Raw genomic sequence first — 15,000 nt, 5'->3', positions numbered from 1 at the left:
GGGTTCCATTTGGAACACAGTAGTCCACTATATAGGGAATAGGGTTCCATTTCAACGCAGTAGTCCACTATATAGGGAATAGGGTTCCATTTGGAACACAGTAGTCCACTATATAGGGAATAGGGTTCCATTTGGAACACAGTATTCCACTATATAGGGAATAGGGTTCCATTTGGAACACAGTAGTCCACTATATAGGAAATAGGGTTCCATTTCAACACAGTAGTCCACTATATAGGGAATAGGGTTCCATTTCAACTCAGTAGTCCACTATATAGGGAATAGGGTTCCATTTCAACACAGTAGTCCACTATATAGAGAATAGGGTTCCATTTGGAACACAGTAGTCCACTATATATAGGGAATAGGGTTCCATTTCAACTCAGTAGTCCACTATATAGGGAATAGGGTTCCATTTGGAACACATAAGTCCACTATATAGGGAATAGGGTTCCATTTCAACACAGTAGTCCACTATATAGGGAATAGGGTTCCATTTCAACTCAGTAGTCCACTATATAGGGAATAGGGTTCCATTTCAACTCAGTAGTCCACTATATAGGGAATAGGGTTCCATTTCAACTCTGTAGTCCACTATATAGGGGATAAGGTTCAATTTCAACACAGTAGTCCACTATATAGGGAATAGGGTTCCATTTCAACGCAGTAGTCCACTATATAGGGAATAGGGTTCCATTTGGAACACAGTAGTCCACTATATAGGGAATAGGGTTCCATTTGGAACACAGACATGATGATGTGTTGTAATGGCCTGGTTTGGTTTAGAATCATATATTTGTTTGTAAGGACTCTTCCTGAGAGTTAGAGAATATTCTGGTATTTTTCCTGTTTTTAAAGAATTGTACACAAAACCATGAGTAATTAGTGCTCTTTAAAAGAGAGAGAGAAAGAGAGGAGAGAGAGCGATGAGGTGAGGCCACAGCACACAGAGGTTGTCTCTCTGAATCTAGTCAGGTCAGGGGGAGAGGAGACCCAGCAAGACGAGTCCATTCCTCTATCTGTCTCTCTCATTCTCTCTCTTCCCCCCATTCTCTTTCCCCCTGTTCTCAGGCCCTGTGGGGTCACTCTAAATGTCCCTCAGCCAAAACAAATATCCGTCACTGTCCTCTTCTGCTGGAAGGAGGCCATCTTGCCCAGGCCTTGTTTTTAAACATGACACGGTGGGAAACTTTTCCTTCTGACTCCACTGGTGACTGGTGTGTTCCCCCATTTCTTCCTCCTATTCCCCCCTGGGGGTTTCCCCCCTTCCTTCCCTGTTTCTGTTCTGTTCTATCAGACAAACTCAGCTGAATGTCAAGTCAGGAATGTGCTTGTCTGTTAGTGTTTTTCTTCTCAACCTGTCACACGTGTTCAGAAAGGTATTTTCATCATGATCACCTTTTGGTACTTGTTGCTGCCTTGTAGGTGCTGTGTGATGTTCTACTGCTGCCTTGTAGTGGCTTGGTGATGATCTACAGCTGCCTTGTAGTTGCTGTGTGATGTTCTACTGCTGCCTTGTAGTTGCTGTGTGATGTTCTACAGCTGCCTTGTAGTTGCTGTGTGATGTTCTACAGCTGCCTTATAGTTGCTGTGTGATGTTCTACAGCTGCCTTGTAGTTGCTGTGTGATGTTCTACAGCTGCCTTGTAGTTGCTGTGTGATGTTCTACAGCTGCCTTGTAGTTGCTGTGTGATGTTCTACAGCTGCCTTGTAGTTACTGTGTGATGTTCTACAGCTGCCTTGTAGTTACTGTGTGATGTTCTACAGCTGCCTTGTAGTTGATGTGTGATGTTCTACAGCTGCCTTGTAGTTGCTGTGTGATGTTCTACAGCTGCCTTGTAGTTGCTGTGTGATGTTCTACAGCTGCCTTGTAGTTGCTGTGTGATGTTCTACAGCTGCCTTGTAGTGGCTTGGTGATGATCAACTTATTTGTTTATTTTCTCTGTTTTCCTCAGGCTCTCTCATCTCACCGGGCCTTCCTTCTGACTGCACGCATCCCTAGCAAGGTAAGAACAGCCAGCTACAGCTCATAGGTCTGTCTCTTCTAGGTAACCTAGGTAACTACTCTGGCCAGCCAGCTACAGCTCATAGGTCTGTCTCTTCTAGGTAACCTAGGTAACTACTCTGGCCAGCCAGCTACAGCTCATAGGTCTGTCTCTTCTAGGTCAACTAGGAAACTACTCTGGCCAGCCAGCTACAGCTCATAGGCCTGTCTCTTCTAGGTAACCTAGGATACTACTCTGGCCAGCCAGCTACAGCTCATAGGCCTGTCTCTTCTAGGTAACCTAGGATACTACTCTGGCCAGCCAGCTACAGCTCATAGGCCTGTCTCTTCTAGGTAACCTAGGAAACTACTCTGGCCAGCCAGCTACAGCTCATAGGCCTGTCTCTTCTAGGTAACCTAGGTAACTACTCTGGCCAGCCAGCTACAGCTCATAGGCCTGTCTCTTCTAGGTCAACTAGGTAACTACTCTGGCCAGCCAGCTACAGCTCATAGGTAACCTAGGAAACTACTCTGGCCAGCCAGCTACAGCTCATAGGCCTGTCTCTTCTAGGTAACCTAGGTAACTACTCTGGCCAGCCAGCTACAGCTCATAGGCCTGTCTCTTCTAGGTAACCTAGGATACTACTCTGGCCAGCCAGCTACAGCTCATAGGCCTGTCTCTTCTAGGTTACCTAGGTAACTACTCTGGCCAGCCAGCTACAGCTCATAGGCCTGTCTCTTCTAGGTCAACTAGGAAACTACTCTGGCCAGCCAGCTACAGCTCATAGGTAACCTAGGAAACTACTCTGGCCAGCCAGCTACAGCTCATAGGCCTGTCTCTTCTAGGTAACCTAGGTAACTACTCTGGCCAGCCAGCTACAGCTCATAGGCCTGTCTCTTCTAGGTCAACTAGGAAACTACTCTGGCCAGCCAGCTACAGCTCATAGGTAACCTAGGAAACTACTCTGGCCAGCCAGCTACAGCTCATAGGCCTGTCTCTTCTAGGTAACCTAGGATACTACTCTGGCCAGCCAGCTACAGCTCATAGGCCTGTCTCTTCTAGGTTACCTAGGTAACTACTCTGGCCAGCCAGCTACAGCTCATAGGCCTGTCTCTTCTAGGTCAACTAGGAAACTACTCTGGCCAGCCAGCTACAGCTCATAGGTAACCTAGGAAACTACTCTGGCCAGCCAGCTACAGCTCATAGGCCTGTCTCTTCTAGGTAACCTAGGTAACTACTCTGGCCAGCCAGCTACAGCTCATAGGCCTGTCTCTTCTAGGTAACCTAGGTAACTACTCTGGCCATCCGGCACACAGGCTGTACAAGAACAGCTTCCAATTTCAATATTTTTTAAATACTTCTTCAATTGAGTTGATTGAGTGTGTGGTGGTTCTGATGGTGGTGGTTCTGATGGTGGTGGTTCTGATGGTGGAGGTTCTGATGGTGGAGTCCACTGGTCCTTAGTCACAGTCCACTGGCCCTTAGTCACAGTCCACTGGCCCTTGGTCACAGTCCACTGGCCCTTGGTCACAGTCCACTGGCCCTTGGTCACAGTCCACTGGCCCTTGGTCACAGTCCACTGGCCCTTAGTCACAGTCCACTGGCCCTTAGTCACAGTCCACTGGCCCTTAGTCACAGTCCACTGGCCCTTAGTCACAGTTCACTGACCCTTGTTTTTATTTGGCCACATCACAGTGCAACACAGTAATACAGTACAGATGTACCACAGTTATCAGACGGTCTGTCAGCTGTGTGTCTATATCGGCTTACAGTGTCCCCTGTTCTGAAACACCAACATTTTCCCTGTAGACTGTTAGTGTTACTCTCCTCTCCTCTCCTCTCCTCTCCTCTCCTCTCCTCTCCTCTCCTCTCCTCTCCTCTCCTCTCCTCTCCTCTCCTCTCCTCTCCTCTCCTCTCCTCTCCTCTCCTCTCCTCTCCTCTCCTCTCCTCTCTCCCCCTGGCGTTGTTAGTAGATTAGAGATGTCAATGGAACTTGACCCCGAGGAAAGCCTGCTTACCCCTAGTGACCCCTGATGATCTCTGGAACCCCTACATTTGGTCCTAGTGACCCCTGATGATCTCTGGAACCCCTACATGTGGTCTTAGTGACCCCTGATGATCTCTGGAACCCCTACATGTGGTCCTAGTGACCCCTAATGATCTCTGGAACCCCTACATGTGGTCTTAGTGACCCCTGATGATCTCTGGAACCCCTACATGTGGTCCTAAGCAGTGGCGCTGAGACTGATTACTCTCAGGGATCACCTCCACTGGGCCCTAGAGGATCACCTCCACTGGGCCCTAGAGGATCACCTCCACTGGACCCTAGAGGATCACCTCCACTGGATCCTAGAGGATCACCTCCACTGGATCCTAGAGGATCAACTCCACTGGATCCTAGAGGATCACCTCCTCTGGGTCCTAGAGGACCACCTCCACTGGATCCTAGAGGATCACCTCCACTGGGCCCTAGAGGATCACCTCCACTGGACCCAAGAGGATCACCTCCACTGGACCCTAGAGGATCACCTCCACTGGACCCTAGAGGATCACCTCCACTGGACCCTAGAGGATCACCTCCACTGGACCCTAGAGGATCACCTCCACTGGACCCTAGAGGATCACCTCCACTGGACCCTAGAGGATCACCTCCACTGGACCCTAGAGGATCACCTCCACTGGACCCTAGAGGATCACCTCCACTGGATCCTAGAGGATCACCTCCTCTGGGTCCTAGAGGATCACCTCCACTGGGTCCTAGAGGATCACCTCCACTGGGTCCTAGAGGATCACCTCCACTGGGTCCTAGAGGATCACCTCCACTGGGTCCTAGAGGATCACCTCCACTGGATCCTAGAGGATCACCTCCACTGGGTCCTAGAGGATCACCTCCACTGGGTCCTAGAGGATCACCTCCACTGGGCCCTAGAGGATCACCTAGAGGATCACCTCCACTGGATCCTAGAGGATCACCTCCTCTGGGTCCTAGAGGATCACCTCCACTGGAGCCTAGAGGATCACCTCTACTGGACCTTAGAGGATCACCTCCACTGGATCCCAGGTCACTGGGTGATAAGACAGCAGTGTATTTACCAACCCACCCTGGAGTTGTCGATTGTCCACTGAACAGATTCTTACATTGAATCCTCATTACTTTGTTATCCTTCAATAAATACAGGAACTACAGCCAGAAGTTCTGAAGTTAGTCCACAGAACGATGTTCATTGAATCCAGACTGAGGATGTCCTGGATCCTCTCATCAGTGTGTCTGACTATCACGGCCTGGACAGAGGAATGTACAGGATACTCTTATCAGTCTGTCTATCATGGCCTGGACAGAGACATGTACAGGATACTCTTATCAGTCTGTCTGACTTTCACGGCCTGCAGAGGATGCATTTTAGCAGTAGGAGAGGAGATTCTTCAGCTATAGATTAGTAGCCGTCTCTCAGGCCAGCGTAAAATCTGTTCCTCCCCTCCTACCCTCTCTCTGTAAGAGTTCAGGGGACTCTCTCTCTTTCTACACTCCTATCCTCTTTCTCTCTTTCTCCTCTCCTACCCTCTTTCTCTCTTTCTCCCTTCCTACCCTCTCTCTTTCTCCCCTCCTACCCTCTTTCTTTCCTTCTCTTTCTCCCCCCTACCCTCTCTCTTTCTCCCCCTACCCTCGCTCTATCTTTCTCCCCTCCTACCCTCTCTCTCTCTCTTTCTCCCCTCCTACCCTCTCTCTCTCTTTCTCTCACTTTCTCCCCTCCTACCCTCTCTCTTTCTCTCTCTTTCTCCCCTCCTACCCTCTCTCTTTCTCCCCCCTACCCTCGCTCTATCTTTCTCCCCTCCTACCCTCTCTCTCTCTCTTTCTCCCCTCCTACCCTCTCTCTCTCTTTCTCTCACTTTCTCCCCTCCTACCCTCTTTCTTTCCTTCTCTTTCTCCCCCTACCCTCTCTCTTTCTCCCCCCTACCCTCGCTCTATCTTTCTCCCCTCCTACCCTCTCTCTCTCTCTTTCTCCCCTCCTACCCTCTCTCTCTCTTTCTCTCACTTTCTCCCCTCCTACCCTCTCTCTTTCTCTCTCTTTCTCCCCTCCTACCCTCTCTCTTTCTTTCTCTTTCTCTTTCTCCCCTCCTACCCTCTCTCTCCCTTTCTCCCCTCCTACCCTCTATCTCTCTCTCTTTCTCCCCTCCTACCCTCTCTCTCTCTTACTCCCCTCCTAGCCTCTCTCTCTCTCTCTCCATCAGAGGTATCTCTGCTGGGGCCTCTCAGGCTGTGGTTGTTTTGATAGTGTGCTGCGCTCCAGGCAGGCTTCAGCCTGTTTATGAAAATGGTGGAATTGATCTGACCCATCGTCTGGCTTTCTATCACCCTCGTCCTGTCTAGTTTCCTCTGATCAGTCTGGTCTGGTGTCCTCTGATCAGTCTGGTCTGGTTTCCTCTGAACAGTCTGGTCTGGTTTCCTCTGATCAGTCTGGTCTGGTTTCCTCTGAACAGTCTGGTCTGGTTTCCTCTGAACAGTCTGGTCTGGTTTCCTCTGATCAGTCTGGTCTGGTTTCCTCTGAACAGTCTGGTCGTGTCTCCTCTGAACAGTCTGGTCTTGTCTCCTCTGAACAGTCTGGTCTGGTTTCCTCTGAACAGTCTGGTCTTGTCTCCTCTGAACAGTCTGGTCTGGTTTCCTCTGATCAGTCTGGTCTGGTTTCCTCTGATCAGTCTGGTCTGGTTTCCTCTGATCAGTCTGGTCTGGTTTCCTCTGAACAGTCTGGTCTGGTTTCCTCTGATAAGTCTGGTCTGGTTTCCTCTGATCGGTCTGGTCTGGTGTTCTCTGAACAGTCTGGTCTGGTTTCCTCTGATCAGTCTGGTCTGGTGTTCTCTGAACAGTCTGGTCTGGTTTCCTCTGATCAGTCTGGTCTGGTTTCCTCTGAACAGTCTGGTCTGGTTTCCTCTGATCAGTCTGGTCTGGTCTCCTCTGATCAGTCTGGTCTGGTTTCCTCTGAACAGTCTGGTCTGGTTTCCTCTGAACAGTCTGGTCTGGTTTCCTCTGAACAGTCTGGTCTGGTTTCCTCTGAACAGTCTGGTCTGGTTTCCTCTGAACAGTCTGGTCTGGTTTCCTCTGATCAGTCTGGTCTGGTTTCCTCTGATCAGTCGGATCTGGTTTCCACCTTCTGGGGCTTCCCGTTAGATAGAGGAGAGCTGGGAGGGATTGTAGGAGTAAGTCTCTCTCCTCTCCTCTCCTCTCCTCTCCTCTCCTCTCCTCTCCTCTCCTCTCCTCTCCTCTCCTCTCCTCTCCTCTCCTCTCCTCTCTCTCTGTATTTTCCCTCTACCTCTGTTATTTTCCTTCTCTCTTTCTACTTAGTTTTCCTCTCCCGTAAGACTCAGTTGATGTTGGTTTAGAACCAGTGTGTCTCTGTGGACAACAGCCTGCAGCAGCAGCCAGGCCTGTGTGTTTAGGTAAGGTTATGTTAGGTCTGGTGCTGTGTCCTTGGTTTAATCCCTGAGCTCTGAGCTCTGTCTACACACACATGCACGCACGCACGCACACACACACACACACACACAAGCACATATGCACACACACGCACACACACACACACAAGCACATATGCACACACACGCACGCACGCACACACACACACAAAACCACACACCCACCCGCACGCACGCACTCAGACACGCACACACGCACATGCATGCCTGCACACACAAGCACACACGCACGCACGCACGCACACACACACACACGCTCTGTATGTGAAGTCTATCATCCAACCCACCCTGAGGGTGTAACTTTAACAGTGGTCATGGCAGGGTTTTACTACAGCCCTGCACCATTCAGATGCATCATTACTGTCAACACGACACTGATTGACTTTGTGTATTTGACGTGATGATATGCAGTTAAGGTTGCAGTTTGGCAGCAGGTCTTGCGTCATCTCTGTAATCTCTGCTGGGCTGAGCATGCAGTCTTAACTGGAGTTATCCCATTATCTCAGATCTACCTCTAACTGGAGTTATCCATTATCTCAGATCTACCTCTAACTGGAGTTATCCATTATCTCAGATCTATCTCTAACTGGAGTTATCCATTATCTCAGATCTACCTCTAACTGGAGTTATCCATTATCTCAGATCTACCTCTAACCGGAGTTATCCCATTATCTCAGATCTACCTCTAACTGGAGTTATCCATTATCTCAGATCTATCTCTAACTGGAGTTATCCATTATCTCAGATCTACCTCTAACTGGAGTTATCCATTATCTCAGATCTACCTCTAACCGGAGTTATCCCATTATCTCAGATCTACCTCTAACTGGAGTTATCCATTATCTCAGATCTACCTCTAACTGGCGTTATCCATTATCTCAGATCTACCTCTAACTGGAGTTATCCATTATCTCAGATCTACCTCTAACTGGCGTTATCCATTATCTCAGATCTACCTCTAACTGGAGTTATACTGTCAGGACAGATATCAGAGAGACAGACTACTGTCAGGACAGATATCAGAGAGACAGAATACTGTCAGGACAGATATCAGAGAGACCGACTACTGTCAGGGCAGATATCAGAGAGACAGACTACTGTCAGGACAGATATCAGAGAGACAGACTACTGTCAGGACAGATATCAGAGAGACAGACTACTGTCAGGACAGATATCAGAGAGACAGAATACTGTCAGGACAGATATCAGAGAGACCGACTACTGTCAGGACAGATATCAGAGAGACCGACTACTGTCAGGACAGATATCAGAGAGACAGACTACTGTCAGGACAGATATCAGAGAGACAGACTACTGTCAGGACAGATATCAGAGAGACAGAATACTGTCAGGACAGATATCAGAGAGACAGACTACTGTCAGGACAGATATCAGAGAGACCGACTACTGTCAGGACAGATATCAGAGAGACCGAATACTGTCAGGACAGATATCAGAGAGACAGACTACTGTCAGGACAGATATCAGAGAAACAGAATACTGTCAGGACAGATATCAGAGAGACAGATGGATAATAAACGAGTGACTGGATTATACAATTAGTCACGCCTCTGCTTTCTGACAGCACCTCTCAGCAGGCTGCAGCTATTGGCTGGCTCAGACATGGACTGATCTCTTTCATTCTTCACTCATTTCCTCTTCCTCACTATATCTAATCCAACACTGCTAGTGGGACATTCTCTAGTGGGACATTCTCTAGTGGGACATTCTCTAGTGGGACATTCTCTAGTGGGACATTCTCTAGTGGGGACATTCTCTAGTGGGACATTCTCTAGTGGGACATTCTCTAGTGGGACATTCTCTAGTGGGACATTCTCTAGTGGGACGGGCCTCGATACACCTCAGTGGACATGTTTGTCAGTGTTTGTAGACTCTGTGAGGGAGAGGAGTGAACGTGACTGAGAACAAGGGATTTATAGGTGGTTTTTACATTCACACTTCACAGCTTTATATCGTAGATGTGTACCTTTTTGTCTTGGATATTCAGCAAGTCTGAATAAAGACTTCGAAAAGACATTTGAGGAAGGCTAAAATAAGGATTTTCAGGTAGGCTACAGGGACCGACTCTGCTGGTTGGCCTTCTGGAATACAGTAACTATGACACAGGAGGAACCAGCTGGCTGGTAGGCCTTCTAGAATACAGTAACTAGGACACAGGAAGAACCAGCTGGCTGGTAGGCCTTCTGGAATGCAGTAACTATGACACAGGAAGAACCAGCTGGCTGGTAGGCCTTCTGGAATGCAGTAACTATGACACAGGAAGAACCAGCTGGCTGGTAGGCCTTCTGGAATACAGTAACTATGACACAGGAAGAACCAGCTGGCTGGTAGGCCTTCTGGAATGCAGTAACTATGACACAGGAAGAACCAGCTGGCTGGTAGGCCTTCTAGAATACAGTAACTAGGACACAGGAAGAACCAGCTGGCTGGTAGGCCTTCTGGAATACAGTAACTATGACACAGGAAGAACCAGCTGGCTGGTAGGCCTTCTGGAATGCAGTAACTATGACACAGGAAGAACCAGCTGGCTGGTAGGCCTTCTGGAATACAGTAACTATGACACAGGAAGAACCAGCTGGCTGGTAGGCCTTCTGGAATGCAGTAACTATGACACAGGAAGAACCAGCTGGCTGGTAGGCCTTCTAGAATACAGTAACTAGGACACAGGAGGGACCTGCTGGCTGGTAGGCCTTCTGGAATACAGTAACTATGACACAGGAAGAACCAGCTGGCTGGTAGGCCTTCTGGAATACAGTAACTATGACACAGGAAGAACCAGCTGGCTGGTAGGCCTTCTGGAATACAGTAACTATGACACAGGAAGAACCAGCTGGCTGGTAGGCCTTCTGGAATGCAGTAACTATGACACAGGAAGAACCAGCTGGCTGGTAGGCCTTCTAGAATACAGTAACTAGGACACAGGAGGGACCTGCTGGCTGGTAGGCCTTCTGGAATACAGTAACTATGACACAGGAAGAACCAGCTGGCTGGTAGGCCTTCTGGAATACAGTAACTATGACACAGGAAGAACCAGCTGGCTGGTAGGCCTTCTGGAATACAGTAACTATGACACAGGAAGAACCAGCTGGCTGGTAGGCCTTCTGGAATACAGTAACTAGGACACAGGAGGGACCTGCTGGCTGGTAGTCCTTCTGGAATACAGTAACTATGAAACAGGAAGAACCAACTGGCTGGTAGGCCTTCTAGAATACAGTAACTATGACACAGGAGGAACCAGCTGGCTGGTAGGCCTTCTAGAATACAGTAACTATGACACAGGAAGAACCAGCTGGCTGGTAGGCCTTCTGGAATACAGTAACTATGACACAGGAGGAACCAGCTGGCTGGTAGGCCTTCTGGAATACAGTAACTATGACACAGGAAGAACCAGCTGGCTGGTAGGCCTTCTGGAATACAGTAACTATGACACAGGAGGGACCTGCTGGCTGGTAGGCCTTCTGGAATACAGTAACTATGACACAGGAAGAACCAGCTGGCTGGTAGGCCTTCTAGAATACAGTAACTATGACACAGGAGGAACCAGCTGGCTGGTAGGCCTTCTGGAATACAGTAACTATGACACAGGAAGAACCAACTGGCTGGTAGTCCTTCTGGAATACAGTAACTAGGACACAGGAGGGACCTGCTGGCTGGTAGGCCTTCTGGAATACAGTAACTATGACACAGGAGGGACCTGCTGGCTGGTAGGCCTTCTGGAATACAGTAACTATGACACAGGAAGAACCAACTGGCTGGTAGTCCTTCTGGAATACAGTAACTAGGACACAGGAGGGACCTGCTGGCTGGTAGGCCTTCTGGAATACAGTAACTATGACACAGGAGGGACCTGCTGGCTGGTAGGCCTTCTGGAATACAGTAACTATGACACAGGAAGAACCAACTGGCTGGTAGTCCTTCTGGAATACAGTAACTAGGACACAGGAGGGACCTGCTGGCTGGTAGGCCTTCTGGAATACAGTAACTATGACACAGGAGGGACCTGCTGGCTGGTAGGCCTTCTGGAATACAGTAACTATGACACAGGAAGAACCAGCTGGCTGGTAGGCCTTCTGGAATACAGTAACTATGACACAGGAAGAACCAGCTGGTTGAAATTTGTCAGTCAGCCTGAGGGTCAGACAGACAGAGCCTCTCTCCTCTCTCTGTCTACAACTACTGCCAAGCCTCAGGAGCACTGTCTGTCTACCTGCCTGCATCAGTCTGGCCATGCTGCCTGGTTCCTGGCTGTGTGCGCATGTGAGCGCGTGCGTGTGTGCGTGCGTGTGTGTTATACCCATTTCATATGTATATACTGTATTATTAGTCAAGGCCATCCTATTCAACTATTGCTCCACATATATGATTCTATCCACACATTCTACAGATATACTATATATTATATATTATATCAATATACTGTTCATAATGTCTATACATCACATATAAATACTATATACATATTCTATCCACATACTGTCCATAATGTCTATTCATCCCATCACATGCTCTACAGATAAACTATATATTATATCAATATACTGTCCATAATGTCTATACATCACATATATATATATATATATATATACTATATACATATTCTATCCACATACTGTCCATAATGTCTATTCATCCCATCACATGCTCTACAGATAAACTATATATTATATCAATATACTGTCCATAATGTCTATACATCACATATATATATATATATATATATATACTATATACATATTCTAACCACATACTGTTCATAATGTCTATACATCCCATATATATATATACTATATACATATTCTAACCACATACTGTCCATAATGTCTATACATCACATATATATATATATATATATATACTATATACATATTCTAACCACATACTGTTCATAATGTCTATACATCACATATATATATATATATATATATACTATATACATATTCTAACCACATACTGTTCATAATGTCTATACATCCCATCACATATTCAGATTTATACACCAGACTCCCTCTTCGCTCGTCCCAATATTTCTATGTTTCTTAATTCCATTCTTTTACTTTTCAGATTTGTGTGTATTGTTGTGTATTGTTGGGTGTTGTTGTGTATTGTTGGGTATTGTTGGGTATTGTTGTGTAATGTTGTGTATTGTTGTGTATTGTTGGGTATTGTTGGGTATTGTTGTGTGTTGTTGGGTATTGTTGGGTATTGTTGTGTATTGTTGGGTGTTGTTGGGTATTGTTGTGTATTGTTGTGTATTGTTCGGTATTGTTGTGTATTGTTGTGTATTGTTGGGTATTGTTGTGTGTTGTTGGGTATTGTTGTGTATTGTTGTGTATTGTTGGGTATTGTTGGGTATTGTTGGGTATTGTTGTGTATTGTGGGGTGTTGTTGTGTATTGTTGTGTATTGTTGTGTATTGTTGTGTATATTTGGGTATTGTTGTGTATTGTTGTGTATTGTTGTGTATATTTGGGTATTGTTGTGTATTGTTGTGTATTGTTGGGTATTGTTGTGTATTGTTGTGTATTGTTGTGTATTATTAGATATTTCTGCACTGCCGGGAACACAAAGCGTTTCACGAGACCCTCAATAACATCTGCTGAATATGTGTATGCGACCAATACCATTTCATTTGATTTGTGTGAGGTTTGTTTGTCTATGTGTGTCTGTGTGTATTAATTCACAGTATGGTATGTGGTATGCACGTGTGTGTGTGTGTGTGTGTATTAATTCACAGTATGGTATGTGGTATGCAGGTGTGTGTGTGTGTGTGCAGGTGTGTGTGTGTGTGTGTGTGTGTCTGTGTGTATTAATTCACAGTATGGTATGTGTGTGTGTGTGTGTGTGTGTGTGTGTGTATTAATTCACAGTTTGGTATGTGGTATGCACGTGTGTGTGTGTGTGTGTATGTGTGTGTGTGTGTGTGTGTGTGTACATTTGTAACGTGTGCATCTGGTGTGAACCAGCTTCACTCTCCAGTCCTTTTTGTGGAATGGAATGCTAGACAACATTGTGTCGTGTTGTTTGATAACTTCCTGTTTCAAAGGACCTGAGAAGAAGTGGATGTTCATGAACTCTACATTCAGGCCCATATTCATAAAGGGTCTCAGAGTTAAGAGTGCTGATCCAGGATCAGGTACCACCGTCCATTAAAATCATATTCATTATAATCTAAAACTGATCCCAGATCAGCATTTTTTACTCTGAGATGCTTCATGATATGATTCTATTCTGAAGCAATACTCTTAAATGATGACCTCACCACTGAGGGGTGTGTTTGAACAGAGGCAGGTTGGGAAAAGATCCCTGTTCATTCATTTTAGAACGAAGCTAGAGCGTGTCTCCCAATTGGCACCCTATTCCCTACGTAGTGCACTACTTTCAAACAGAGCCCTATGGGTCTAGGGTGGCATTTGAGGTGCAGACTCAGTCACTATTCTGATCTTTCATTATCCTCCTGCAGTACCTCATCCATCCATTATCCTCATACAGTATAATTCATCCATTATCGTCATGCTGTGTATCATTCATCCATTATCCTCTTACACTGCCGTTTATCCATTATCTTCACGCAGCATGTCATATACCCATTATCCTCATACGATATTTCATTCATCCATTATCCACATATGATTCCCCGCCCAGCCATTATCCTCTTACAATATACATACATTGTCCTCCTTCGATGTCTCATCCATCCATTATCCTCCTACAGTACCGTTTATCCATTATCTTCACGCAGCATGTCATAAATCCATTATCCTCATACGGTATTTCATTCATCCATTATCCACATACGATACCCCGCCCAGCCATTATCCTCTTACAATATACATACATTGTCCTCCTTCGATGTCTCATCCATCCATTATCCTCCTAGAGTACATCATCCATCCATTATCCCCCTACAGTATATCATCTATCCATTATCCTCCCACAATATCTCATCCATCCATTATCCTTATACGGTACCTCGTCCATCCATTATCCTCCCACCGTATCTCGTCCAGCCATTATCCTTCTACAGTATTTCATCCATCCATTATCCTTATACAGTATTTCATCCATCCATTATCCTCCTACAGTATATCATCCATCCATTATCATCCTACAGTACCTCATCAATCCATTATCCTCTTACAGTACTTCATCCATCCATTATCCTCCTACAGTACCTCATCAATCCATTATCCTCTTACAGTATCTCACCCATCCATTATCCTCCTGCAGTATCTCATCCGTCCATTATCCTCCTACAGTATCTCATCCATCCAGTATCCTCATACAGTGTATCATCCATCCATTATCATCCATCCAGTATCCCCCTACAGTGTATCATCCATCCATTATCCTCCTACAGTACCTCATCCATCCAGAGTAGTATTTACCAGCCAGGTCTGAAACACTACTGTGATTGACAGCTGTATTATATATCATGATTTCTACATGTGTTTTATTATTCTCTTTCAGGTTGAACACAACTTTAATTATCTGGAGATACAAGGGATCACCTGTAACAAGCCCACACAG

General features: G+C 46.3%; 1 protein-coding gene across 2 annotated transcripts in view; it reads left to right on the top strand.

The window, feature by feature from the left end:
• Window positions 1–15,000, top strand: part of LOC110506994 (F-actin-uncapping protein LRRC16A) — a 220,702-nt gene that overhangs the window by 68,588 nt on the left and 137,114 nt on the right. For both annotated transcript variants that reach the window (XM_090186089.1, XM_090186092.1), the window contains exons 3-4: window positions 1,955–2,005; window positions 14,941–15,000. In XM_090186089.1, the coding sequence (XP_090042215.1) occupies window positions 1,955–2,005; window positions 14,941–15,000 (111 nt within the window). The remainder of the gene's footprint in view (window positions 1–1,954; window positions 2,006–14,940) is intronic.

The sequence above is a fragment of the Oncorhynchus mykiss genome, chromosome 2 (genome assembly GCF_057628025.1).
Source record: "Oncorhynchus mykiss isolate SJ-2025 chromosome 2, ASM5762802v1, whole genome shotgun sequence".
Lineage (NCBI taxonomy): Eukaryota > Metazoa > Chordata > Actinopteri > Salmoniformes > Salmonidae > Oncorhynchus > Oncorhynchus mykiss.
Note: the sequence above shows the minus strand (reverse complement) of the source record. Positions and strands in the feature narration are given on the sequence as shown.